Source organism: Caretta caretta, chromosome 15, assembly GCF_965140235.1.
Source record: "Caretta caretta isolate rCarCar2 chromosome 15, rCarCar1.hap1, whole genome shotgun sequence".
NCBI lineage: Eukaryota > Metazoa > Chordata > Testudines > Cheloniidae > Caretta > Caretta caretta.
The window spans coordinates 14,457,457-14,484,363 of record NC_134220.1 but is presented as its reverse complement, the minus strand read 5'-3'; the positions used below and the strand labels follow the sequence as shown (position 1 = coordinate 14,484,363).

General features: G+C 48.8%; 1 protein-coding gene across 2 annotated transcripts in view; it reads left to right on the top strand.

The window, feature by feature from the left end:
- Window positions 1–11,943, top strand: part of LOC125623019 (carbonic anhydrase 15) — a 34,234-nt gene extending 22,291 nt beyond the window's left edge. For both annotated transcript variants that reach the window (XM_048821824.2, XM_048821823.2), the window contains exons 3-8: window positions 940–1,110; window positions 1,635–1,795; window positions 3,543–3,635; window positions 7,334–7,400; window positions 8,084–8,250; window positions 9,996–11,943. In XM_048821824.2, the coding sequence (XP_048677781.1) occupies window positions 940–1,110; window positions 1,635–1,795; window positions 3,543–3,635; window positions 7,334–7,400; window positions 8,084–8,250; window positions 9,996–10,211 (875 nt within the window). In that variant the 3' untranslated portion in view covers window positions 10,212–11,943. The remainder of the gene's footprint in view (window positions 1–939; window positions 1,111–1,634; window positions 1,796–3,542; window positions 3,636–7,333; window positions 7,401–8,083; window positions 8,251–9,995) is intronic.
- Window positions 11,944–26,907: the final 14,964 nt, after the last annotated feature.

The following is a 26,907-nucleotide window of genomic DNA, read 5'->3' as shown; positions in this document are numbered from 1 at the left end:
TTACCGGTGGTGGTGTGATGGTTCTTTGATCACCGGGCACCTGTCCCCTTTTGTCTCCACGTTCCATCGTGGTGACTGCGGTAGCCCAATGACGCTTTTGTGTTCGTGGCCTCACGGGGCGGCTTCGGCTCCATCTCGATGGCTTATCAGGGGAGTGAAGCAGGGACAAAGGCTTGCGGCTGCCTTGGCGCGAAGGCCTCAGGCTTACAGGTGACCATCGTGGTGGCTGTGGAGCATCCAAATGGCTGCTAGTGCATAGATCCAAGAGAATAGCCCCAACCAGCCAGGGCGGGGAGGCCTCCGTGTCCGAGGGAGCTGTGTGTGGCGGGGAACGACGGCCAAAGCAGGGCGAAGGGGTGGGGCTGAGATGGGCGCAGCTGGGCGCGGAGAACCTCTGCAGGGGAGACGTGGGAGGAGCGGGGGGAAGAAGAAACCAAACCCAGCGAGGAAGCTACTCGGGGAAGCAGAACCTGCTCTTCAGGGACTGTAACTACTAGCTCAGAGAGCAGGGGCCGCCTGTCAGGCTAAATATAGGCCCTGGCCCAGCGAGGAAATCCTGCTGAATTATGAATGAGGCTTGACTAAGACCCGGCTCATTAATATTCACGAAGGTCGGCTAAGCGAGCGGCCGTCTCTCGTGGGGGGGGTGCATGGAGGGAGAGGCTAATGAAAGCGCTGGCGGGTGCTGTGTCCTTTGCGGCCAGAAAGAGCTCGCGGGCGGACGGGCTGCGTTTACCAGCACTCGCTCGGTTAAAGCAGGAAAGCCAGGAGCCCTTGGCAAACCCCGCTCCATTTTAACACGCGCCCCAGGAAGCCTCCTCTTGCTGGTGTCCTCACATGACGACACCAGAACCCTTCACTCTGTGGTAGCTTGCCCCCATGTGGCCCATGTTTTACCCCCTTCCCTCTCCCCCCTTCCCTCTCTCTCTCTCTCTCCAGGCCCCAGCTACTGGAAGGATCTGGCAAAAGGCTGCGGGGGAGATAACCAGTCGCCCATTAACATTGACAGGAGCAAAGTGCAGAGGGACAGGAACCTAGGAGACATCCTCTTTGAGGGCTACGACCAGGCCCCGCCGGGCAAGTGGAAGCTCATGAATAACGGGCACACGGGTGGGTATTTGTGCCAGACTCCCTCTCTCCCTCCTTCCTTGGCCCCTCAAACTCTCTTTTCCGCAGGGAGCTGCACTGCCCAGGGCTGGATCAGTGAGCTTGACTCGTTGCAGGATTCCCTTCAGTATGATGTATTTATTATTTCTACTGTGGTAGCAGCTGGGAGCCCTGTCATGGCCCAGGACCCCATGGTGCGTGCTAGGTGTTGGACAAACACAGAACATGATCCCTGCCCAGAGAAGCTCACAGTCTTGCATCTGGCTCTGTTATTAACCTGAGAATGCATTGTGCCCGAGAAGAATGGCCTTGAGGTTTGCCCAGCTGCATGGAAATTATAGAGGTGTGAGCTGGCTGATTGGACTCTTTTATGTGCTCCTCCATTCACATGTATTCACTCCCACGCTCCCAGCCACCTCTACCCCATCTGCTTTGTGTACATGAGAGGTCACCGATGTCCTGGGTGAGGCTGGTGGGATTGCAGCCATGTGTTTTCCCTCTGTAACTTCGCTCTGGCCCATTTACAGCGATGATGAGACTGGAAGGCGAGTCTGTGAGCGAACATATCAATATCACCATTGGGATTCTTCTTGAGAAGTACCGAGCCCTGCAGTTCCACTTCCATTGGGGGACCCTCAAGGGGAACGGCTCAGAGCATACCATTGATGGAGACCAATTCCCCATGGAGGTAAGTGGGGAGAGGTGGTCATGCCTCATGGGAGTTGTATTTCATAGTAGCGGTAGTGTTCACAGCAGCATATTGCTGAGAACTCCACCTCTATTGCTGACAAAGATCATGATTAAGACTCTGCACTCAAACCGCAAAAGATCCCAGCTAAATGTGTATATCTTAGGTTCAGCAAACCCCAGGTGAACTCACATCTCTCTGGATTTTGTGTTTGGCAGAGCTGGTTGGAAAATATCCTCCCCCGTCCCCCTGGAAAATTTCAATGAAAAAACGAATGAATATTCATTTTCATTGAAGCTTTCCGCGGACAATTTCAAAGTTTCAGTGAATAATCGTAAACCAAAATATTTCTTTTCTGAAATGCCGCCACAGTGCCTCATGGGAGTTGCCGTTCAGGTGCCCTCATGCACCCATTCACTTTTATAGGCCTGGTTCCCTTGTCGGACGACACCTTCTGCAATGCAGCACGGTCTCCCCTCTGAGTGAAGGGAGGCCATGCGCCAGGCCGCGGCACATCATGGGAGACGTAGTTCGGGTGAGGAGCCCAGCCCATAGAGGAAAACCGGCACCTGTATGACAACTCCCATGAGGCTAAGCTGCTCCACACCGGAGTCTGTCCCATGAGTGGGGCGTGGGATCCTGCAGCTACAGAATCGCTGGGACGCATGCTCAGAATACATTCAGTATGGTTCATTTAAAAATGGCGACCTTTTCATGAGGGGCGAGTGTTTCCTCCCTATCCTTCCCACTTGACTCAAGATGCCCATCCTGTTTGGAGCTATAAGGTGATAAATATCCCTCCCTTCAAACTGTCTGACTGGGCAAACTGCTAAGGGCTTTAGGATACTGGAATGGACCTGTTTCCTGGTCATTAATGAGCCATTAGCACAGGGGTGGCCAACCCCAGCCTGAGACGGAGCCAGAATTTGCCCATGTGCATTGCCAAAGAGCCACAGTAATATGTCAGCAGCCCCCCATTAGCTCCCCAGTCCTGCTCCCAGCGCCTCCCACCCACCAGCAGCCCCGCCGATCAGCACCTCCCCCTCACTCCCTGCACCTCCTGATCAGCGTGCAGGAGGCTCGGGGTGCGGGGGGAGAAGGAGTGAGGGCACGACAGGCTCAGGGGAGGGGGCGGAAAGGGGTGGAGTGGGGGCAGGGCCTGTGGCAGAGCCAGGGGTTGAGCAGTCAGCTAAACCAGCACACTGGAAAGTTGGCGTCTGTAGCTCCAGCCCCGGAGTTTGTGCCTATTCTAGGAGCCGTATATTAATTGGTGATTATGAGGCTATGTACAACGGGGTGCATGGAATGAACACGGGTGTGTCTCTGCAGAGTGCATGCCCAGGGAGAGTAGGTAGCCAGGGAATACCTGAGCGCAACTGGTCATTCCCTCCAAGAACAGGAGGGTACTGGAGATTTTAATGCAGCCGTAAAACACCGAGGGCCTGATTCTGCTTTGCACTGAGAGCCCTTTATGGCACTCTGGCAGCGTAAAGAGGCCTCAGAGTGAGCGTGACTGTCATTGATACCTATGCTAAGGCCCTCTTGCACTTCCAGAGTGGTGTGAAGGGCCCCTAGTGTCAGGGATGTGGATGCCCACAGCGTTAAGGAGCTGTGTGCGCTGTTGGCTACAAAGGGCGCTGGAAGGGGAGAGCTGAGTGTCCGTTTGCTGTCCCTGTGACTGATGGGGTAAAATACCACAATGGCTTGGAACAGGTCTCACCCTCCTTCTGTGTGTCTTCCTCTTTAGCTGCACGTTGTTCACATGAACACCAAGTACAAAACCTTCAGCGAGGCCAAAGGGCATCCGAACGGGCTGGCTGTCTTGGGCTTCTTGTACAAGGTACGTCAAAAACGCCCTGCCCCTGGCTTGCACGTTCACTGCCAGGTTCCTCCGAGTTACCCTGAGGAAGTGGCAGAGAGTAGCCTGCATTCTAAGCCCTTTAATAAACAAACCCTCCATTGCTGGAGATCCCATCCTGTGCTGTGCTGAGCGGCCACATCACCAGCTTGTATCATTGGCATCAGTCTAGAGAGAGACTCGCAGGCTGGGGCATGCAGGTAGGGCATTGCCCGGAGAGTACCTGCTCTGTGTCTAAAGACCCTTGACCCTGCCAAGTCAGCCCCTTTAACCAGGACCAGAAATGGCACTTTGCCTCCAAAGCTGATGGAAACACTCCCACAGTGCCCTGGGGTCTGGTTGCCACAGCTCAGGGGTGTTGCAAATCCTCAGGTCACAGGCTGTGTGCCTGCAAGGCCCGAGAAACACGTCTGTGGCTTGCTTCAAAGTCACTGTGTTTACTGTACCCTAGCGGTAACTACTGGTTTAATCTCTGATTTGAGATTTTAATCCACCGTGTAACTGGTGCATCGAGTGCCGGGGGACAGGGGAAAATACAGCCCTCTGTGCCCAGTGCATCCAATGGAATGCAGCAGGGAAAGGTTTGAAATTCACCCCAACGGAAGAATAACCCAAGAACACGAACCCTCTGGACAGAGTAGAAATCACTACTGAATTGCACTGCAGCTAAACCAAATGTGGCATCTTGAGGCAGTCACAGGGGTTCCCTGTTTTTGTAAAGCAAATGGACAAATGTGTATTTTATCACAGCCTGATTCACCCAGCTCTCCCACCAACGCTGTGCTGCTGTCGGGAGCTGCCTAGAATGTAGTCAAGTTCTCATTTAGTTCAAAGGCTGTTCCATCCCGAGAGCTCCCCCATTGCTCATTCCAGCGCCAGGCCACTTAGAGTGCAGAAAGTCACTGACAACATTCACCTTCTGGCTGTCATTGCAGCTCCTATGAACCATGTGCTTTTTGCTGCAGTTTGATGTGCCCAAGAGTGAAAAATGACTTAGAATGCATAAAGAGGGATCAGATGGGGCCGTGGGGTTAGATGGACCCTATTGATCATTTCCTTCCAGAAAGAATAGGCTTGAGCACACACACTTAGCCTTTTCTGGGTTGCAAGTAATGTTCCAGGCTCAATAAAGCACTTGAACCCTGCAGGAGCATTACTGTATCTGAGTTCTGATCACTGCAGGTTTTGGTCCATTAATTACATAAGTTATGTTTTCCATACACCGAGTATCGACACACTTATAGTCTACTTCTGATTTTTTTATTAAGAAGCAGCAATAAAACAAGAAAGAACAAAACTAAAGTCTCCAGGAGAGAGCACGGTGTGGGTGTCTCTTGTGCAGCTGAATGGAGCCCAGCAGATGTCTAGAAATATAAAGGTGCAGTGCACAGAAGACAAAACCTTCTACGTTGCCACATGTGCCGTAACAGAGATCATCAGCCAGTCGGATTGCTCTCTCTGTCCAAAAGATTTTATAAACCTTAAAGAATACTATTGAAAGACTAAAAATTAAAGTTAAGCAGATAGGTAGTGGGAGGTCAGCTGGGAGGTTATAGGTTTGCGAGACCATTGCTGCAGCTGGGGCAGTGCTCTCTTCCCCTGCTCCCCTGGATATGAACTGTGCAAAGCCAGGGTGGTTGGAGTCCGGGTCACATTGGAACCAGCTCTCCAAAGTACAGGGGAATGGTGAGAGCTGAATCAGACTTGTGTGAATCAGTTATATGATATCCCCCTCCTGACAATGGTGTTAGCAGCTGGGGTTCCAGACACCTGTAAACACCATTGAAAATAGCTTTCCTGACTGCCCATTATGCCGCTTATGAAAGAAAGTCACACGCAATAGCTTAAGGGTTCTGGGAAAACTTCAATTAGCTGACGTGGCAGCGAACCTGTGTGGTTTATGTCAGTGCAGAGCCATTCATCTGGAGCTAGGAGTGTGTGTGTGAGAGATAAGGGAAGAGGAAAGGAGTGCAAATATTTACGTACAGTGACTGCACTTAGAAAGCTGCTTCTGTTCTCTCCAAGGGGAGAACGCAAAGCATGGAAAAAAAGTCTTTTTAATAATAATAAACCTTGTGTTTCTATAGTGCTCTCTGTCCACAGACCTCAAAGTGCTTTGAAACACTAGTGATGAAGGGGATTATTATTCATAGTTTATAGGCAGGGAAACTGAGGCCCTGATCAGCGATGTGATTTGCCCAAGGTCACCTTGTGAATCAGAGTTAGCAATATAGAAATAGAACCCACGTCTGTTGACTTGCAGTCCTGTGCTATAACCAGGAGATCACCCTTTCTCTCAGCCTTGTTGGCTTTGTTTTGAGCCCATGACATTTGGCTGTACAGCAGGTGCATAGGAAGAGAAGTGTTTTGGTCCCCTACTGCTCTCTCTCTCTCTCTGCCTCTCTGCTGGTAGCTGTGACCCTGTTGTGTACCGGTGAGATGAAAACCAGCATCACGTCTCACAAAGATGCTTAACCCACCAGCTATCCTGACAGCATGCCAGGGTGGGAGCTTCATGTCTGCTGGGGGCCTCCCTAGTCACCTACTTTGCTGTTTGCTGGGATAGGATAGTAATCAGGATGTTGTCTGGTACAGTGACCTCGCCCGCCCTGCAGAGGAGCTTACGACCTAGCAACCTGAGATTGGTTTTGTGTTGTGATCAGAATGAGATCCTTATCCCATCATAGCCTTTGTCTGCAGTTTTGTCTGCAATGCATGGTTGCAGGAGTGTTCCCCCATTAAGCTGTCACTGAAAAACATACCGAATCTTGGAGATTTAAAAATACCCCCCACATTCCGCTGTTGATCAGGGCAGAGAAAGGGCAGTTTTGACTGACAGCTTGAGCAGACAGCATTCAACTACCATTTAAGAACTGAAGTTGACATCCCAGCTTTCTATTGTATCGCTTCCCCTTGCAGAATAGCAGCTCACTGTGGGCACGGCTTAGGGAGCAGTAGTGAAATCTACAATAGGCATGTAAAGGAAGTTTTAAAGCATCCTCACTGGAATGTGTTACATAGCGAGGTGGTGGAATCTCCTTCCTTTGAGATTTTTAAATTCAGGCTTGACAAAGCCCTGGCTGGGATGGTTTAGTTGGGGATTGGCCCTGCTTTGAGCAGGAGGGTTGGACTAGATAACTCCTGAGGTCATTGCCAACGCTGATATTCTATGATTCTCATGTGGGAAATGTCACTAAAGATCCCACGGCATGTTTCATAAGAGGTGGGTGTTAACTCCAGTGCCATGGCCCAATTCACCCTCGGTATTGACATCAGCCTTCTTTGAACTCCTGCAGCGTCTGCAGGATGCTATTATTCACTGCTGGATAGAGTCGCTGCGTGTTGATGAGCAATGATTGCGCACACCTCGCAGGTGGCTGAGTTTCAGTGAAGGTGGACGTGAGCCAACTGTATAGTTCACACATTAGTTTGTAAGCACTTTGGATCCTTTGAGATTAGCAGATGCTGTAGAATAAAAATCTCCATTGTAGTCCAAGGTGGGGAAGCACAGCACAAGCATAGGTGTCCAGACACCCATTGCTCTCCACAAGAGCTGCAAACGCACTTGGGTTCCCAGGTACCCAGTTTTTGTCTGGAACCATTTGGACTCACCTTGTAAATAGAATCCTCGAGATCTGCCCTTGGCTGGTCGTTCATTCTCCCTCTGTAATGCTTGGCAGGTGTCGGAGGCTGATAACTCCAATTACAACACGATTGTAGCTGGCCTGAAGAACATTTCCCGTCAAGGTGAGTCCTCCTGCTCCTCTGTCATCTCCACTCCAGGGCAGGCAGAATAGAGGATAAGAGGAACCCAGAAGCAGGAGGGAAGGGGATATGCAGGGGCACCAGTCACTGATTTCAAGGACCTTTGACTCATTTCCATGCCCCAGTGTAACTGGGTAGTTCCCGGTGGGTTAACACAATGTGGGCACAGGTATGTTACTGCCATCCAACTACATGGCCTGCCCATTGTCTCATTCAAGGATGCTCTGCTGTGCACAGCGCCTTTTGAGAATCAGTGGGCTTCCTGGGGCCCATGCATGGTGTGGAAAGTCTGGAACCCAGGGCCAGTTTGGGGCTGTCTGAGCCAATGACCTGCTGATGCCGTGTTGGGTTCTCATTCTATGCTAGGGGAGGAGCAAAGCATGTCAGCCATGCCTGATGCCCTCCTGCCACATGCTCACACTGTTACCTGTTGACTGACTTGTGGAGGAGCAGTGAGGGCAGCCTCCACAGGGTCTGCCAGGCGGAGCCAAGATGCTGCTGTTGCACCTGGCGGTCTAGCAGCATCTGTGGTGGCAAAGGATGCAAGGGGGGAGGCAGGGTTGAATGGTGCCCACTGTAGCTTTAGAAGTGTCAGCTCTTCCAAGTCGTTCATCCCCCAGATGGGCTTTAATGTTGATGGTTTTTCTCTCTCTCTCTCTCTCAAGGGGATTCTGTGGATTTAGCATCCACATTTTGCTTGAACAACCTTCTTCCCAGCATGGCCAATCTGTCCAAGTACTACCGCTATCAGGGCTCCCTGACCACCCCGGACTGCGCAGAGGTTGTCATCTGGACACTGTTTGAGGAGCCCATTCTTATCAGCCAGTCTCAGGTAAAAGTGCGTCACAGCTCTCTGGTGAATCCAGCAGAGGGTCTTCAGTATGCAGAGTTCCTTCCCATTCCCAGCTCCTGGTCAGCGGTTCAGGGAGCAGAGATCCTGCTCAGGTTGTCTCCTCTTACCATCCGTGCCCACTGAAATACCACACAGGACCATCTGCTGCAGGTGCTGGACTTGAAACCCATTGCAGATGGGCACAAATAACAATTTCAAGTACATGTGCTCCCAAGGGAAATAGCATCCAAGCAATACGGGCTTTGCAATTCCGACCTGGTGCATCACCTCCTGGGGACGGTACTCTGCACCATTCTGTGTGTCAGGGCTGGGCAACCCGTGGGGAGTCAAACCCCGCCTCCCATGCGTACGCTGATTATCTTTGAAAATAAGAGCACGAAGTTCCTCCTGCTGTGATTAGTAGCGTAATATTATTTGTTCTTCAGTGAGTATCGGGCAGTTGCCAGTGTACCAAATTGTCAGTGTGCGTGTTGTGTCCCCAGAAGATGGAAGCCTGTCACAGCTCACAGTTGTTTAGCTCATGCTTCAAGCTCTGAAGGTCCCATGTCATTTTCACTGGTTTGTGCTGGAAAGTGAATACAGTCGTTTCTTCTCCTTAACTGGATGGCTGCAGCAACAATGATGTGACTTATGTAGCCACTTTTCGTTTTATTTCTTTAGATTGAAACAATAATAAATCACTTGCACAAGAAGCTCTAGGGGCCCTGACAACTAACTCGTTTTCTAGCAACTTAATCAATCATGACCACTAGGCAACATTAAAAAATCATACATGGATAGCGCACATTGCCTGCCAGCGGCAATCAGCAACCAGGAACAAATTAACTAAGCCAGACAGTAAATCAAAGGAACAGAAAAGCTGCTCTCCACCTCCAGTCTTTCCAGAAACATCCTTGCAACCTCCCCACCAAAACCCTGCTGAATAAACTGGGGATCGGGTAGCCCAGAAATTCCCAGAAGTGAGCTACATTTGCCACAAAGGTTGTTCAGATCAAATAGTTCAGCCAGCTGTGCTCCGGGTACACTGTCCTGCTGCCTGGCACGTTCCCTCTTAGGAACACTGGGCAAAGGCTGTATGGGCAGCGGTGCCCCAGATTACCTGCTGGTTCCTTTTCCTGATTCCAAGAGGAACAGGCAGACTGGTGGAAAGTCCTCCTCTCCTAGCTCAGTGCTGCTCTGCAAACCCAGCTTCCCTGAGGCAGGCACAGCCTGGCCAGCCAAGTGCGTTCCAAAGCCATCCGTTGGGCCTCAAATATAAGGAGATTTTCCAAAAACAATAATCTGGGGTTCATGGTGTTGGCCTGCTGGTTTCCAAGATGCTGGGTGAACTCGAGTCCTGTTTTCAAGGGTTTCTCCACAGCTGTGAGAACTAGATTAAACTTTTTTTTTTACCTGAAGCAAGATTCTCATGGGATCACTTGACTCCAGGAGCTTGGTCTTTAAGAAAAATGCCAAGTATCAGGAGCCTTGTCCAAGAATGAGCAACCCTGAGTCACAGGGAAGCACTGGGATGGATTTTGATGTCTGCCTAGGCCCCAATTTAGCAAGGCACATGCTTAACCTGAACCAGGTGTTTAAGTCCATCCGCGTTCAAGAAAGTCCTTAAATGTGCATTTAAAGATGAGCATGTGCTTAAAAACTTTGCTGAATCAGGGGCCTGAAAAGTATTTTGGCTGAACATAATGAAATGGCTTGAAATCTCTCTGTGTCTCTCACATCTGCAGCTGAACGCATTTGTCAACACAGTTCACTTCCCGGCCACTGGCGCGTCTCTGATGAAAATGACCAACAACTTTCGACCGCCACAGCCTCTCAAGAACCGAAAAGTCTACGCGTCCAAAGATGCCACGATCAGCCGCAGTACCATGCCCAGTGTCAGCCTCCTGCTCCTTCCTCTGCTCTTGGCTCTCCAGATTGTCCACTTCTCAGGCCCCTCCTAAAAGCCCCTCTCCCGACTCCCTCCCTTCTTTGTCATGAATGGTTTGTGATTATTTTATGATTTCTTCAAATTAGTGCTTCCACACTGTGATCATTTTCTAGCCACAGGACTGAAAATGATGAATGAAATGAAAGCAGATTGGCAGGGGGTACATAAGAATGGCCATACTGGGCCAGACCAAAGGTCCAGTATCCTGTCTTCTGACAGTGGCCAATGCCAGATGCCTCAGAGGGAATGAACAGAATAGGCAAGTCTTGAGTGATCCATCCCCTGTCGTCCAGTCCCAAGCTCTGGTAGTCAGAGCCTCAGGGACACTCAGAGCAGGGGGGTTGCATCCCTGACCATCTTGGCTTATAACCATTGATGGACCTATTCTCTGTGAATGTCTCAAATTCTTTTTTGAGCCCAGTGATCCTTTTGGCCTTCACAACGCCCCCTGGCAATGAATTCCACAGGTTGACTGTGCGTTGTCTGAAGAAGTACTTCCTTTGGTCTGTTTTAAACCTGCTGCCTATTAATTGGATTGGGTGACCCCTGGTTCTTGTGTTGTGAAGGGGTAAATAACAATTTCTTCTTCACTTTCTCCGCATCCCTCACGATTTTATAGACCTTGATCACATCTCCCCTTAGCGGACTCTATTCTAAGCTGAACAGTTCCAGTCTTTTTATACCTCCTCATATGGAAGCTGTTCCATCCCCCTGATTATTTCTGTTACCATTCTCTGTACCTTTTCCAATTCTAATAAATCAATTTGGAGATGGGGTGACCAGATCTGCATACAGTATTCCAGGTATGAGCATACCACAGATTTATCAAGTGGCATTATGATATTTTCTGTGTTATCATCTATCCCTTTCCTAATGATTCTTAACATTCTGTTCGCTTTTTTTGGCTGCCGCTGCACATTGAACAGATATGTTCAGAGAACTATCCACGATGACTACAAGATCTCTTGCTTGAGTGGCAACAGCTAATTTACACCCCATTGTTTTGTATGTATAGTTGGGATTATGTTTTCCAATGTGCATTACTTTGCAGTTATCAACATTGAATGCCATCTGCCATTTTGTTGCCCTGTCACTTGGTTTTGCGAGATCCCTTTGTAACGCGTCACCGTCTGCTTTGCGCTTAACTGTCTTGAATATTTTTGTATCGTCTGCAAACTTTGCCACTTCGCTATCTACCTCTTTTTCCAGATCATTTATGAGTATGTTGAACAGCACTGGTCCCGGCACAGATTCTTGGGGGGACCCTGCTATTTACCTCTCTCCACTGTGAAAACTGACTTTATTCCTACCCTTTGTTTCCGTCCCTTTAATCGGTTACTGATCCATGAGAGGACCTTCTCTCTTATCCCATGACAATCTACTTTGCTTAAGAGCCAATGGTGAGGGACCAAAGGAGAAGGAATGTTCATTGCTAGTTTAAAAAATAATAACTAAGACCTGGATTCTGCCAAGACTTTCACTTAACTTTAAGCACATGAGACCTCCCATTAACTCTCCCATTCCTCACATGCTTAAAGTTGAGCACTGGCGTTGCAGGACTGGATCCTTACATCCAGTAACGGCATATTTACAAATGTGACCCCTTTGGTTTTGCCAACTGCGCTATACTTGGAGTGACAGATGATATGACACACACAGTGCTTTCTATTGAATGAGAAGAAGTGTTTAAATGATGTCAAAATGCAATTGTAATAAATCTAGGGTTCTTACATCTCTGGTTGGAATCAGCTGGCTTTTTGTTTGTTTCCATTTGATACTTTGTGCGTCTCCATAGCATCCTGCCGAGGGGGGTTGCCCCATTTGGCTCTAGCTGATCGTCAGTGTTCGAGGTCTTGCAGGGGATGTTTCCATTAGGAGGCAAAATCAGTATGTGAGTCAGGTTTATTCTTGGGCGTGATCTTGTTTAGTGACAAAAAATGTGCCCAAAGTCCTTTCCCCTGAACCCAGTAGAAACAGACAGCCCAGGCTCCGGCTCAGAATTGCTTCTCCAGACTTCCTGCTGGCTTCCTGCCTCTACCATACACAGGCAGCAAAACCAATATTCTATTCTCTGCGGTTGCAACCAGGGAAACCCCTCAGCCCACACGGTTTAGCACCATCCTGCCATGTGCCTTGGGTGGTCTCTCCATTTTTTGTAGGTGTCTCTTCTACGTAAACAGGCTTAATTGCCCCCCTCATTTGAGTCTGTAAGGGTGCTTGGAACATCCATTAACTTTACATGGGCCTGGGATAGTCTTTGGATCAAAGACTCATCCGTTAGCACCTTTCAATCTAACAGGGGCTTATGCCTCCTCCCACCTCCCTTACTGTGATGGATTAAAAAAAAGACGGGAAGATTTTTTTATCCAACGTTTCATTTTTCCCCCGTGAAAATTCAGTTCCCCTTCCTAGAAGGCTTGGTGGCCTTATCTGGGCCCCTGGCACCTAGAGCACTAGGAATTTGTCATCCCCCAGTCTCGCTATGAACAGGTCTGGATTTTTTAGCCTTCGTTTCAAAGCACAGGACAGAAGGTTAGATAGTATCTGAGTATTCTCTTGTCGGAGAAATGGAACTGCAACGCAGCTGAGTTCAGGTGTAGACCCATGCGTCAGGGAGGAAGCCTGGGGGACACTATCCACAGATGGTTTGTAGCTTCTGGACATTCCCGCAGGGTGTTCCCCATGGGCTAAGTGTTCCCTACGGGTGATGAGGCATGAGACTTTGAGTTGAAGGGCCTGATTCCTCCTCTTGTTTACACCAAATCTACTGACTTAATTGGAGTCACTCCTGATTCACACTGTGTCAGTGAGAGGGGAATCCAGCCTTTCAGTCTCCCATTAAGGTACTGTTGGGAGTATAAGACAAATTGTCCATGCCAGCCTTCATCTTGTTTTTTATTGCTGTCAAGAGCTACATCTCTACATGGTGAATCCTGTGGTCCGGCAGGAGGAATGCACTTGGTCGCCCTCTAGAGGAAACTGTTAGGGCTAAAATGACTGAAATGCAATGAAAGTGTACCTGCCAAAACAGCTCTGGCTGCCAGATCTGCTCTTCTGTTCCTTGCTGCCTTTCGTTGCTGAGGACAGGGACTGGGGGTGCCAAGGGAAAGGGAATGGGGACGTTCATAATTTAAGCCCTGAAATTTCAGACTTTAGTCTTGTCTCTTCCTGAATTCTGGAAATAATAACCTAGATCACCTTCCAAGAGACAGAAAAATGGCTGGGGGCGGGAAGGAATGAATAGAAATTCTGTTTATTTTTAAATGTCCTGTCCTAACTAGCACTGTCATGCGTAGCAGCTGTTGCTTTCACCCCAGAGCTGGCTGCATTTTAGTGGTGAAGGAAACCCAGAGTATAGTTTGTGTGTCAGATTTGCAAACCTGTTTGGGGGATTCTTCAGAATGACAGGTACAATGGCTGGGATTTCCCTAGGAGCCTAAGGGAGCCCACTGACTCTCAATGGGATTTGGGCAACTAAATCCCCAGCAAATAAACCTAAGATTATCTGCATCCCTGTGTCTCTCTAATAGCCCCTTTCCTGTGCACTCCCCATAATGTAAATGTCAGAGCTGTTTAGAGCAGGAAAAACCAATTGAGATAAAAATCACCTGACCTCCCGAGGTTAACAGACAAAAAGGGCTGAGGTCCCTGGCTTTTCTGCAAAGAGCGAACCTGATCTCAGGAGCCTGAACTTTTCCTTTTATTCTCAGTAATTGCAGGTTTAAATTTAGAACTGGAGAAAAATGAATGTAGTCTAAAGTTTGCTCTGGAAAAGGTCAGCCAATTTTAGTGCATATAACCCAGTCCCCTGCACCCACCCAGTCCTTTCAACTGAGCCTTTTCCCTGGGGAAGGGCTTTCTCTTTCACTCCCTGCCCATCATTGGTTTTCACTGTTCAGAGAGCCCCATGATTTATGGAGGGGAAGCAGTCGGCTCTAAAAATGCCCATTGTCAGAGAGATGCTTCATAGCTTGAATGCATGAATTAGAGACCTGTAGGGCTGAGGCTGGTAGGTCTAGCACAGGTAAGCTTCCTTTCTTTTCATTTTAAGGTCCGAGTTCCAAACCTGGCTTAGGTCCCAGATAGAATGAGTCTAGAGGTCTCGTCTGAGCTTAGTGGACACTCGTCCACCAGCTGCGAAAAAGTCACAATGGTGCTGTGTGGGTTTATTAACGAATGAATACACATGCAGTACTTGGAGATCTTCCAAAGGAAGGTGTTAGAGAAGTGTAAAATTTTAACAATGAAAAGGGCAAGATTTCCTAAGTTGGATGACTAAAGTTAGGCAGCTACATCCATATTAAGACACGAAATAAATTGCTTGATTTTTTTGTTGGTGCTGAGCATCCATGGCGCCCGGGATTTCAGTAGCAGCTGCCGGGTCCTTCTGAAAATCAGGCCACTTCTTGAGGGGCTTAAATATGGATTTCTGCACCTAACTGTAGTAACCCAACTTTCAAAATGGGGACCACTGTTTATACATTGGTTAAAAAGCAGATTATCCAGAAGAATATGAGAGCTGCCCCTTCAAAGATCCCCTCCCCTAGGCAGAGCTTTGGTAAAAGTAGGGTGAAGATAGGAATTCATTTTGCCGTGGCTACTTACTCCTTGATCTAAGCATAAGACACAGACAGACAAACAGACGTGGGGGGTACGTGGAAATGATGAGACAATATCAGTGATAGGCAGTGGTCGCTGAACACCAGTGGCCTAACTCTTGTCAAGTTTTTCTGAAGGCATCACAGCAAAGGAGAGTTTTGCAGAAGGAGTTGATGGAAGATAATGAGGCAGCTTTGTGGATGTTTATGGGGAGCCCCTCCCAAGTGTGAGGAGCAGCATGGGAGAAAGCACAAAGGTGCTTGTTTGAAAACGTAAGAACTAGCTAATCGAGGATGGCACCAGGGGCCGATTGGAGGTGAGGGACATCTCAACAAGGAATGAAAGCTGATAGGGAGGGTGGGGATTGACTGTGAAGGGCCTAGAAAGTAGGAAAGCCAAGTAGCTTAAGTTTCATGTGATAAAGAAAGGGGAGCCCAGGGAGGGATGCAAAGAGAGAATCTGCATGGTATTATTAGTTAGAATCATAGAATATCAGGGTTGGAAGGGACCTCAGGAGGTCATCTAGTCCAACCCCCTGCTCAAAGCAGGACCAATCCCCAATTTTACCCCAGATCCCTAAATGGCCCCTGCAAGGATTGAACTCATAACCAGAGGGATGACGCTATCACAGTGACGGGCTATGAAAATGATCTTTCCCATGCTGTTCTGAAGACAAGATTGCATTTGCCAAGGGCAGAGAGAAGAATGTTGCAGGAGTTGAGATGTGAGATGATGAGAGCTTGGATGAGAATTTTGACTGTCTGGATGGATAAGAAAGGCCGCATCTTACAAGTGTTATTCAGAAAGAATCAGCAAGGTTTGGTCATAGCCTGGACCTAGGGGAGAGGTCCAAGTCGAAGATGACACCCAGGTTACAGGCCTGAGTGAGAGGCAGGAGGGTGGTGGTGTCCTTAATGATTCAGAAAGGAGGTAGCAGGGAGGACTTGGAAGAGCAGGGAGATTGAGAGTTCTATTTGGCCATATCGAGCTTGAGTTGATGGCTAGGCATGTACAAGGAGATGTCAAAGAGACCGGCCAAGATTTTAGTTTGGACAGGAGGTGACTGGTCTGGAGCAGAGAGGTAGATCCCTGAGTCCTCAGCATACAGATGGCAGTTTAATGTGTGTTTGAGGATGAAATTACCCAGAAACAAGCCCAGAGACGGGGGAGGGGAGGGGGACCAAGGACAGAGCCTTGTATTTGGCTGACAGTGGAATATTTTGCAGTAGGTGTTCCCCTCCCCCCCAGTTTCATGTGTGCAATGACTGATAAATGTATCTGAACATTCCTGTGACATACACAAAGTTTACTGAGAATTATAAAAATGCCATAGCCAAGGAAGTTTTTCTGAGCACCTCCACCTGCCTCTGTGGCTGAAGGTGTCAGCTGTCTTAGGGAAAACCATAGACAGATTAGGTTTAATGAGAGAGCTGTGACATTTCAAAGAGCAGTCATTGTGCGACAGCAGGAGAAATTTACTATTGTCTACAACATTTCAGGAAGTGCTTCTTAGTGATTGCTGTGATGGGATCCCTAAGGTGCAGCCTGGGACTCTGGGACAGCTGTGGCCCCTTAGCTCTCCAGCCTGGGCTGTCTCTCTCAATGCTTTGCTCCTGACATGCAGCAAGCCCCTCCAGGCGCTGTGATCACTCAGCACAACTGTACGTGGAGCCCCACAGCCAGCTAGATTGCATGGGATGCTCCCGGAGCCACTCATGAATCACACACAGAAAGTCACCAGAGCCAAATCCCCTCCAGCTCCCAGCCTTGTACCTCAGGAATATAAAGATGAGCAGTGCAAATGTATTAATTGCTTCACCACTTCGATGGAAAGTGGATATACTCCTGCCTTTGTAATCCTGAGCAAACGCCCTTACCAAACACTTTAGGCAAAAAGAAACAGTGAGACAAATTTATTGACAACAAAAGGTAGATTTTAAGTGATAGGCAAAAAGTCAGAGTTAGTTACCAAAATAAAATAATATGTAAGCACGCAGTCTAAACTTTCGACCCGATTAGACTGGGCAACATATAGATGAAGCAGTTTTTCCTCACCCCGCTAGATATTGTAGTTCAGAGTACATAGGTTTCACCCTTGAAACCTGAGCCAGTCCCCTCTGTTGGAGTCTTCAGTCTTCTGAGTGTCCTTGTTGCTTGCAGTGTAGGTCGGGGAAAGAAAAAGGGCCAGCAGGTGGCCACTGGGTTCTGTTTTATACCCTTAGTCCATGTGCTTGGAGAACACACGTCCAGGCATGTCTGGGGGGCATTGCTGAGTCCCCAGGCAAGGTTCAGCAATTCCCCTGGGCTGGCCTTGTGCAGGTGAGTCATTGACTCCCTTACTGGACAATGGCTGGTGATGTCTGTTCAGCACCCACCCAGGGGTTGGTTACCTCTTCCCTTGTCGTCGTCTCTGGAGAGCTGGGATCTGGGCGCTTCCCAAACCCACAGCATATTTTAGTGAAAACCATACAACAGAATTCTTACAACTTCATATGCATTGATGGTATACATATTTAGATAGAACAATGGCTTTCAGCAGATCATAACCTTTCCCCTGATACCTCACATGGCCTGCTTTATATGCAATATCACAGTTGTATAGAAATGAGGAATATGAGGTTTACAGGGCACTCCCCCGAGGTACAGAATGTCACAATTACATCTACCTGAACAGTGAGGCAACCCAGGCCCTTCTCCTTCAAGTGGCTCCGTGTATGGGAACCGCTGAGTGCTGCAGGGTGCTGTGCGCTGCGGTTCTTCCGCATGGGACATCTTGCAGGAACAGGGCCTTAGTGAAGACAGAGATGGATTAAATCTAGAAGGTGTCTGCACCAATGTCCAGTTTGTGTTGGGAACTGCAGGTCGTATTCTGGGGAAGGGCTTGGTTCTACCCAGAATACGACCTGCAGTTCCCAACACCCCATGCACAGAACCTACATTTGGTTCTGATTGTTTAAAACACAGAATGAATCTCTTCCATAAGTAAATGAGGGAAACACAGCAGGTCAATAACGGCAGAGAACACTGAGCAACTGCCCTCCCCAGAATCCATCTGTGAAAACCATTACACCCACATCGTTAATCGTTCGGTACGAGGGAAGGGATAATGATGGAATGGAACGTTGTGACCACAGACTTTTGTCTGGCACCAGGAGCCTTTGCTTTGTGGCTCTTTGGTCTTCTGCCATTAGCTCATAACGACAGGATTTTTATTGTAAAAGAAAAGGTTATTTTTTAAAATAGTGTTTGTTAAAGGGCATCAGGAAAACGTTCTGTGACGTGAGCACATCAGTAAATTCTACCGTCTCTTTTTTTCCCATTTTTAAAAAATTGAAATAATATTTAAAGTAAGTAAATACTCTAGTAGAACTCGGATTTCAGTAGTCTGTAAGGCAAAATACTCTTCTTCTACATATGTAGGACATATGACTTGTGGCACTATGCTAAATCAATAACTATAATTTAATAACTTCAAAATAAATAGCTGTCAGACCAACATCAGTCAATGGATTAGGGCAGTGGCTCTCAACCTTTCCAGACTACTGTACCCTTTCAGGAGTCTGATTTGTCTTGCGTATCCCCAAGTTTCACCTCACTTAAAAACAACTTGCTTACAAAATCAGACATGAAAATACAAAAGTATCCCAGCCATGCTAGTACTGAAAAATTGCTGACTTTCTCATTTTACCATTTAATTATAAAATTAATTGATTGGAATATAAATATTGGACTTACATTTCAATGTATAGTATATAGAGCCGTATAAACAAGTAATTGTATGACATTTTAGTTTGTACTGATTTCACTAGTGCTTTTTGTGTCGCCTGTTATAAAACTAGGCAAATATCTAGATGAGTTGATGTATGCTGTGGAAGACCTCTGCATACCCCAGGGATATGTGGGGTTGAGAACCACTGGCTTATAGTGGTAAATATAAAGATTAATTCTGTAGGCCCTTATTCAGCAAGGTACTGAAGCACATACCTAACTTTAAAGTAAGTAGTCCCATTAAATCAAGCTCATGCTTAAAGTTATGCATAGGCTTCAGTGCCCTGCTGAATCCGGGCCAAAGCTGGGTTAGTTTCATTCAGTTGTTGCCATAAAAGTTGCTGGGACTGTATTTCAGTATTTCTTGTTATACTTTTGGATTTTATCATTTATTTCTGGCCACAAAGAATGCCAAAAAGATATGTAGTGTGTGCTGTTAAGGGCATCTCCTCAGAGTTAATTACAGATTTGAAGTCATCACTGCAACACAGATGCATAGGCCCAGCCTAGGGGTCTAGAGGTAGCATTTTACGCGGTAGTCTGGAGTCTACTGGAGCAGAGCAATCAATCCACAACGAATAATCTACCGGAGAAATCATGCCTTTTGCCTGGAAATTGTCCACAAACAGCTTGTGGTGGTCAGTTTTTGGACTGAATCATTGAATTCTGGGCCATAGATTGTTTCATTACCTAAGTGGATGTTGCATCCAGCTCAAGGCTAACATGTATGATTCAATAGTCTGAATGTCCATCCTCCCCGGAGAAAGGGGTAGAAAGTGGACAGGAGGCAAATAGATAACTGAGCAGGACAGTGGGCCTGAGCCTTTCAAAAGTGACTAGTAATTTTGGGTGCCTAGCTTGAGACACCTCAAAGGGCCCTGATTTTCCCAGGCTGAGCACTTTCTGGAAATTAGGCCCCTTTATGGGGTCTCAAACGGGACACCAGAATGGGGAGGGGCCCAAATTCACTGGTCACTTTTGAAAACCTTGGTCTGGGTTTTTAAACTGGGTGCCCCAATGAAAGTCCAATTTCTGATCTTTGTGATGCGCCTACAACTCCCCCTCATCCCCCGATTTCAGTGAGAAAGTTGCAACCAGTTCTCTTTTGTCTGGCTGCAGTTCTTCCTCTCAGGGGAAGCGAGAATGAAAGAAGCAGTAAGTATTTTGGTTCAAATATCACTGCTTTGTTTAGGAAATAATTAAGTGGGGAGACTGAGGGATATTGCGTTTTAGAAAACGTACCTTCAAGATACTGACACATCCCAGATCCAGAGCCCAGTGAGCGAGAGGACTGATCAAAATATTAGTTCACTTAATGGAAGCAGAGCATGAAGAGAGTTTGAACCAACAGGATTCCATGGTCAGACAGCCGGCCTGATTTACTGCACAAGGCGCTCCATCAAGGATGGCAGAAATTCCCCCGTGATCAATTATTCACCAGACGGCGCTCGTATGCGCTCACCGATGTAATAGTAACATATTGACTCCAACAGAGACAAATAATTAAATGCTTTGTACAAGGACTGCAGAGTTTAAACAACTTGTCGATTCTCTGGCTTATGCCACACGCTGGATGTACGAACAGTACCTGGAAAATAAAGCAATTCCCCAGGGGCCAGATTCTGGCCTTCTTACTTCACCTGAGTAGGGTCATACTCCACAAGCAGTCAGCTCCACTGACGTTCAGTGGACTCAAGAGAGGGTTTTGCAATCAGAGCACAACACCAGCAAGATTTCCTTGCTGTGGGCCTGATCCAAAGCTGATTGAAGCCACTGGAAAAGCTCCCCCCCCTCCGCGATTTCAGTGAGCTTTGGGTCAAGCCCTGTTTCTATAGCCGGCACAGCGGGGAAAGGCTAATCTGCACATGACAACAGTGTCAGCGGGCGAGTAGAGAGAGAGCCATCATCTGTGGCATCTGGAGCTGGCAGGCTCAGCGCCCTGCAGGGTGGCTGGACAGTCAGGCCTGAATAGAGCTTTTTTAAATTGCTTAGAATCGCTACTGTGAGTCTCAGCGTTTATTTATCTTCCTTTCGCGCGTTCACAGACGGTAGCTATAAGATACAGCGGGGACTGGGCACCTGGCTGTCAGAGACGCCAAGTACCCATTCTTCCTAATGAAAGCACTGGGAGCTGCTGATGTGCCATACCTCTGTCAGTCAGGGCTTTGAATACAGTTTCCCTGCCTATTTGAGTAGCTGGTGTCTAGATCCCGTAGATCAGTGGTTCTGAAAATGTGGGTCGGGACCCCAAAGTGGGTCATGACCCTGTTTTAATGGGGTCACCAGGACTGATGTGAGACGTGTTGGGGCCCGGGGTTGAAGCCTGAGCCGCTTCAGCCCTGGGTAGCAGGGGTCAGGCTTTGGCTTCAGCCCTGGGCGGCGGGTATCAGGCTACAGGCCCCCTGCCAAGGGTTGAAGACCTTGGGCTTGGGCTTTAGCCCCCACACCCGGGGCAGAAGGGCTCAGGTGGGTTCTGGCTTTGGGCCCCCCTCGTGGGGTCGGGTAGTCATTTTTGTTGTCAGAAGGGGGTCATGGTGCAATGAAGCTTGAGAACCGCTGCCTTAGATCTAGGTTGGACGTAGATTGGCCCTGCCCAATGATGACCTCATGACCATGCCCCCTCTACTAAGCCAGCGAGGTGGCTTGGTCTCCACCTACACTGCTCAGTGCTAAAGCATCTGAGAGTCCCAGCAAAAATGTGAAATGTTCCGGTAGCTACTGCCTCTCCCTGCCCTGCAGTTGGACTGATACCCAAGGATCCCAGAAATCGGTTTGCCAGGGGAAGATGGAAAAAAATGCTGAATTTGCGTTTTTAGAGAGAATCTTTACTTTTTACATTTTGTGGAAAAAATAAAACCATGTATTATCTTCAGTAGAACCCTGTTTATCAGAGCCTCCATTAGCCAGCTCTCCATATTAACCAAACCGGGGCTGTTGGCTCTGGTTGTGGGGGCTGACAGCCCGAAGCCTGCTGCCCAGGGCTGATGCCCTTTGCCCATTCTCTGGATTATCCAAATTTTTCATTATGTGATATGGTCTTGGTCCTAGTTATATTGGATAAACGGGGTTCTACTGTATATCAATAAAACATTATGTTCAACCGATACCTATATTTATATTAGGGCTAGGGAAAGTAAAGTTCAGCATTTCATTTTAATTGTGGAAAAACAGATTTTTATATTTTTTTAATCAGAGAATTTTTTTTTTTATCATGGAAAACTAGGATCCCTGCTGGTAACCCTCAGCCACTGGTAAGGCAAGCCAGGGTTTATCTCATGTTATGGGGCAATAGGCATAAATGGCATCAAACGAGGGCTCCCTTTGTCCAGTAATTGAAAAATCATCCCAGCATTTCATTAAAATAGCAGAGGGGAGTAGGTTTAAAATGACATCTGCAATGAGAGGAAAATACCCAGCTCAGTTGTATGTTACATTCACAACTCATGCTATATGCACAGAGAAAGGCCTGTCGGTAGGATCAGATCACACCCAATGCAAGCCCCTTAGTGATCTTGTTTCAGGGCATGATGTACATGCTGGTCCGAAAGGCCCAGAACCTCAAAGGTATTTAGGCGCTTATCTCCCATTGAATCAACCGGAGTTGGGCACTTGCGTACCTTGGAGGCTCTGGGCAAAAGGGACATATGGAGTGGTTTAGAATTAAGGAAGGAGGAAGGTTTGATTTCCTTGCTGTAATTGAAATGGATGTGTCCTTGCCCCATTTCATTTTCAGGCATGTTACTACAGACATAAAGCAACCTACTGAGCTCCCATCTAACTCTGCGCTAGGTGCATCTGCAGCCTGATCTGTAGCTACCAAAATACCTTATACTCTGTGGTCCTCTTACTCAATGCCTCTTAAATCAAGCTATCCCCTGGGCAGGTTATTAATGCATGAGCAGCACTGCTGAGCTACCCACCCCACACCACATGCATACGGATAATAATATATATGAGGGATGGGCTAGGCCACAAGATTTGAATCCAGATCTGGATTTCAAACATTCTGAAGTTTGGGAGTATTCAGATCTGTCTTTCTAGCTGTTTCTAAGGTGCCTATCATCTTAGTATCTAAGCACCATTTTGGTTTGGCTCATTATTGAGTTTGACCAATCTAGGGTTTGGTTTGGCCAGCTATAGAGATGAACCGTTCAGCTCTGGATCCTGCCCCCGGATTTCAAACATATGTTAAGGTTCCAGAGTTTTGGTCTGAGCCCACCTGTACTCTATATTCCTCCTGTTCTGGTATCTCAAACCCGCCCCCCCAAACCCCTTTCACTAGGTAGTAACAGAACATCCCCAGTGAACCATAAGCATTGTGATTTAAGCATTACACGTCTATGTTTACCATCTCTCATTTCAGCATAACATTTCCCCTTCAACTGCTGCAGCCTCGAGCAGTTACTAGGTAAATTACACATCATTTACACAGTCTTTTGGTTGCGTTACATAGTGTGATCTGCTCTGTAAATAGTAAATGACACATGGGAGCCCTCACCTTTCAGGAATCTGGACCCAAGGAGAAGACTGAAAGCTACTGTTGTAATTTAGTAATTTGCAGGTCTACCAACTCTGTGCTGTCCCTGGAACATTTCTGAGTAATGTGCCATATTATTACTTATCATTAAATACCTGTCATAGCATCAGCCTTTCTTTGCTGTAAGGTTGTTGGGTTTTTTTAAGTGTCCATCGCTTTAACAACCAGCTAATTAAAAAAATTAAAGACTATACTGATTATGCATCAGACTCCCCATAAAGGGGAGCTTAAAAGCTACTGCTCTGGCTTGGATGGCCAGTCATTGCTCACTGCCACTTCACAGAGAGTAGCCCTGTAAGGAATCAAAGACAGCATTTCTGTGCTGGCTACGGCATAGCCATCTGGAGAACACCTAGGCTTCCATGCAGAGAGTGCAGCTGTGGCCAGACTCTGGGTGCTCCTTCCCTGTAGGGCACCACGGTGTGCAAATTTCCTGGCGATTGTGCCAGTTACAGGGTTTGTGCTCTGCAGTGATCTCTACAGCCCACGAATTCCATGCTCATGCCACAGTGCTTGGCTAGCTCCCTCTCCCAACATCTCCATTCAGATAGGATTGGGGGGGAGGGAGGCTGCTCTGTTAGCAGAACAAAAACCCATTGACTGTCCTCTCCCACGCCTGGCTCGCTCAGTGGGCTGTCATACGGTGCTGTCATACGGTGGGTGAGGTATTACTATTCTGCTGGCCATTTTGTGGCCATGCCACACTTTCCTGTCTCCTGGTGGCCCCTGGCAGTTGGAGGTGCCATGATCTTTTTAGGCTGCTTCTTGCCAACGGGTTTCAGGTTTGCAGGGGGTAGAAAGGTGCTTTTCGGCTGCAATGGCTCCACAGGGTCTGAGTTGGATCTGGGCTCCAGTTTACTAGTCAGGGCTTTTTGGGCTGTGACCAGGCTCATGGCTCGGAGCAGGACTTGGTTTCTGTTGGGGCCTGGCAGTGGGCAGAGGGAGGGCACCGAGCGAGCCTTGAACTCCTCCTCCAAGGTTGATGGGATCCTGGCCCCCGGCTTTTCTCTCTGTCCAGCCCTGTGGTAGGGGCCTTTCAGCTGGCCAAATGTAGCCTCCTCCTGCTTTTCCAGTGGGCTCAGCTCTGAGGGCAGCGGAGCGTGATGCTCACCGTAAGCTTGCAGGGTCTCACGCAGGCTGTTCAGCTCCTCGGCCACATCCTTCCTCATGGCCTCGATACTAGCAGTAACCTCCCCTCTCAGTGCTGCCAGCTCCTTCTGCAGCTTCTTCTCCACCTCTGCAGGAAGCTCCCCGGTGTAGCCAGCAGGGTCGCTGTGCGGCCCACACGCTGCACAGGCACTGTCTGCTGTGCCCTCGGGGCCTGCGCTGCCGTTTGGAGAGACAGCTCCTCCATCATCCGCCTCCCTGTGAGTGATTTTCTCTACCAGCTTCATCAGCCGGCTGCCTGGGCTGAGGTCCTCCTGCGGCTCCCTGATGGACAGCTGGGCTTGCAGTTGGCTTCGGAGCTGAGCCATTCGCTCTTTGCCTAGGCTCTCTCCCCTGGAGTCTCGGGGGGTAGGGGTCTCCTCCTGCTGTTCGTCTCCAGTACCCTGGGCTTCGCCTGTGTCTGGGCTCACTGAATTGTTTGTTCTCCTCTGCTGCTGCTTCTCTTTGTTGTGAGCAGACGCCATGTTGGGATCGGAGGGGGAAGCAGGGAAGCTGACGGAATGAAGCAGACGCACATTGTTCCAAGTTTTGTTAGGCTTAGAGGCCATGTTCCGGCCCTCCGAATTGCAGCTCAGCCTGTGCACAGCCGGCTGAGTGTTTGAGAGTGTGTAGCAGCTCGTCAGTGTTGACTAACCCTGAGCTGAGACCTGGGGGGATCCCAAAGGGAGAAGGAAGAGACTGGGGAGGTGCCAGAAAACCACTGCTATAGCTACCGATAAGTGGAACCTTAACAACCGCCAACTTAGGAACACAGAAGAGCTGAGTGCAGGGAATTCCTCTGTTACTGTTTTCTCACCCCACTCTTGGGCCTAGGCTTTTCTACCAACCCAGATGGGGAGCTGAGATTTTAGAAACAGGGAATGGAAGTAACCCCCTCACCCGCAGGCTGCAATCCTCTGCACAAAACCCATCATCTCTCCAGCAGGGAACGCATGGCAGCGACAATAGTGAAATAATAGTAACGTTGGGTACAAAGGGCTAATGGGGGGATCTCCTGGGAAGAAGCTATCTGTGCTGTAGACCACCCTGGAGAAGCAATGCTGGCCGTACTCGAGAGGTCCAGTGCATTCTGGGTCAGGGAATTATAGATGTAGTGAAGTTCAGCCTGGATGGTTCGCAAAGTGGGACACCAAAGTCCTTAATGAGGCATCTGAATAACAGTGGCCTGATTTTCAAAGGGAATTGTCCAACTAAGCAAAAGTGCTCTCTGGCCCCTCCAGATCCCCAGGGTCATTAGCCAATGCCTGAGGGAGGGGCTCAGACCCATCCCCGCAGCACAGGGTGCTGAATCCGCACGGCCGGGTCAGGAGGAGGGTCGGGCAGCTTGGCACTCAGCAGGCAGAGCGTTGCGCTTACCCTGAGAGTGTGCAGTGGGACAATGGATTTCCCCTCTGGGGTGAGGGAATGTGCTGCTCTGGTACCGTGTGTGCGGGGCTGGGGAAAGGCATTGTGGGCCACCTGCCAAGCTGCTCATTGTCCCCCCATCTGGCAGGGCCCAGGTCCTGTGTGCAGCCTCCCCTGCCCACACCCGACACCTATGGCTGCTGGAGTGGGCTCTCCGGCCTGTGGGGAGAGATCCTGTCCAGACTTGGTGTGCGGGAGTTGGGGAGTGGTCACGGCAGTGACTGGTAGTTCTCCTGTTTGCCTTTGCATTGGGTTCCCTTGTCTGTTTGTGCCGGTTGCTATCAGCAAAGCAACACCGAGGGCCTGATGTCCGCCACACCTGCCCTGCTGTTGGTCTCGCAGTTCCTCGCCAGGTGACATCACACGCAGATCAGTCCCAGCCTCTCCCCCCAGTCCCGAGGGTGGCGGCAGATGCCGCTGTGAGCAGTTGGGCGGAGGTGACCCACCTCATTTTCACCTGCAGGCCTCACGGTATAACCTACCAAAGCTCCTGGCAGATTGCCGCTCCGCGGGCCCCGGGGCTGAGCAGTCTGGTATGTGAGGCCATCGGAAGGGCCTGAGTCAGGCTCTCACTGCTCCAGGAGGCCCCGAGGGGACCTCTCCTGCCCCTGGGCAGAGCAGGGCCCTGCTGAATTACAGCTCCTGCTGCGACTGATCACAAAATCATTACCCACTCAATCTGTTGTTTGCACCTCAGGTGCAGGGCCATTAATTGGGAGCCCTGGTGCTGTTTTCACTCTTTGCCCTACCGCAGGTTCATTAAGGGTCCCTTGGTGAATTCCTTCAGGGCCTTGGCGTTGTCACAGCCCATACAAATAAATATCAACCATCGAGCCCCCGCTCCAGGCCTAGAATAACCCTGGAGTTCTCTGGCACTGGGAATATGCCGCAAATTCCAGTTTCCCCTGCAGTACAAGAGCCAGACTCCAGATCAGATGCTGTACAGGGGCTGGATAATGCCTGCTCATTCCCCCCCCCACCCCCCACCCCCCCGACTCCACAGGAGGTCTGTGAGTTGTGTCCCACGTGCAGCATTTGACATCCATATTGGCAAGACTCCCGAGAAGGAAGGAGCTGCTCTTTTTTTCATCTGTCCTATTGGACTCTCCTTTATCCTCACAGTCCCTGGCTGAGTGTGAAGGAAACATCCAGCAGGTAAAAAGAAAAGTACTTGTGGCACCTTAGAGACTAACCAATTTATTTGAGCATGAGCTTTCGTGAGCTACAGCTCACT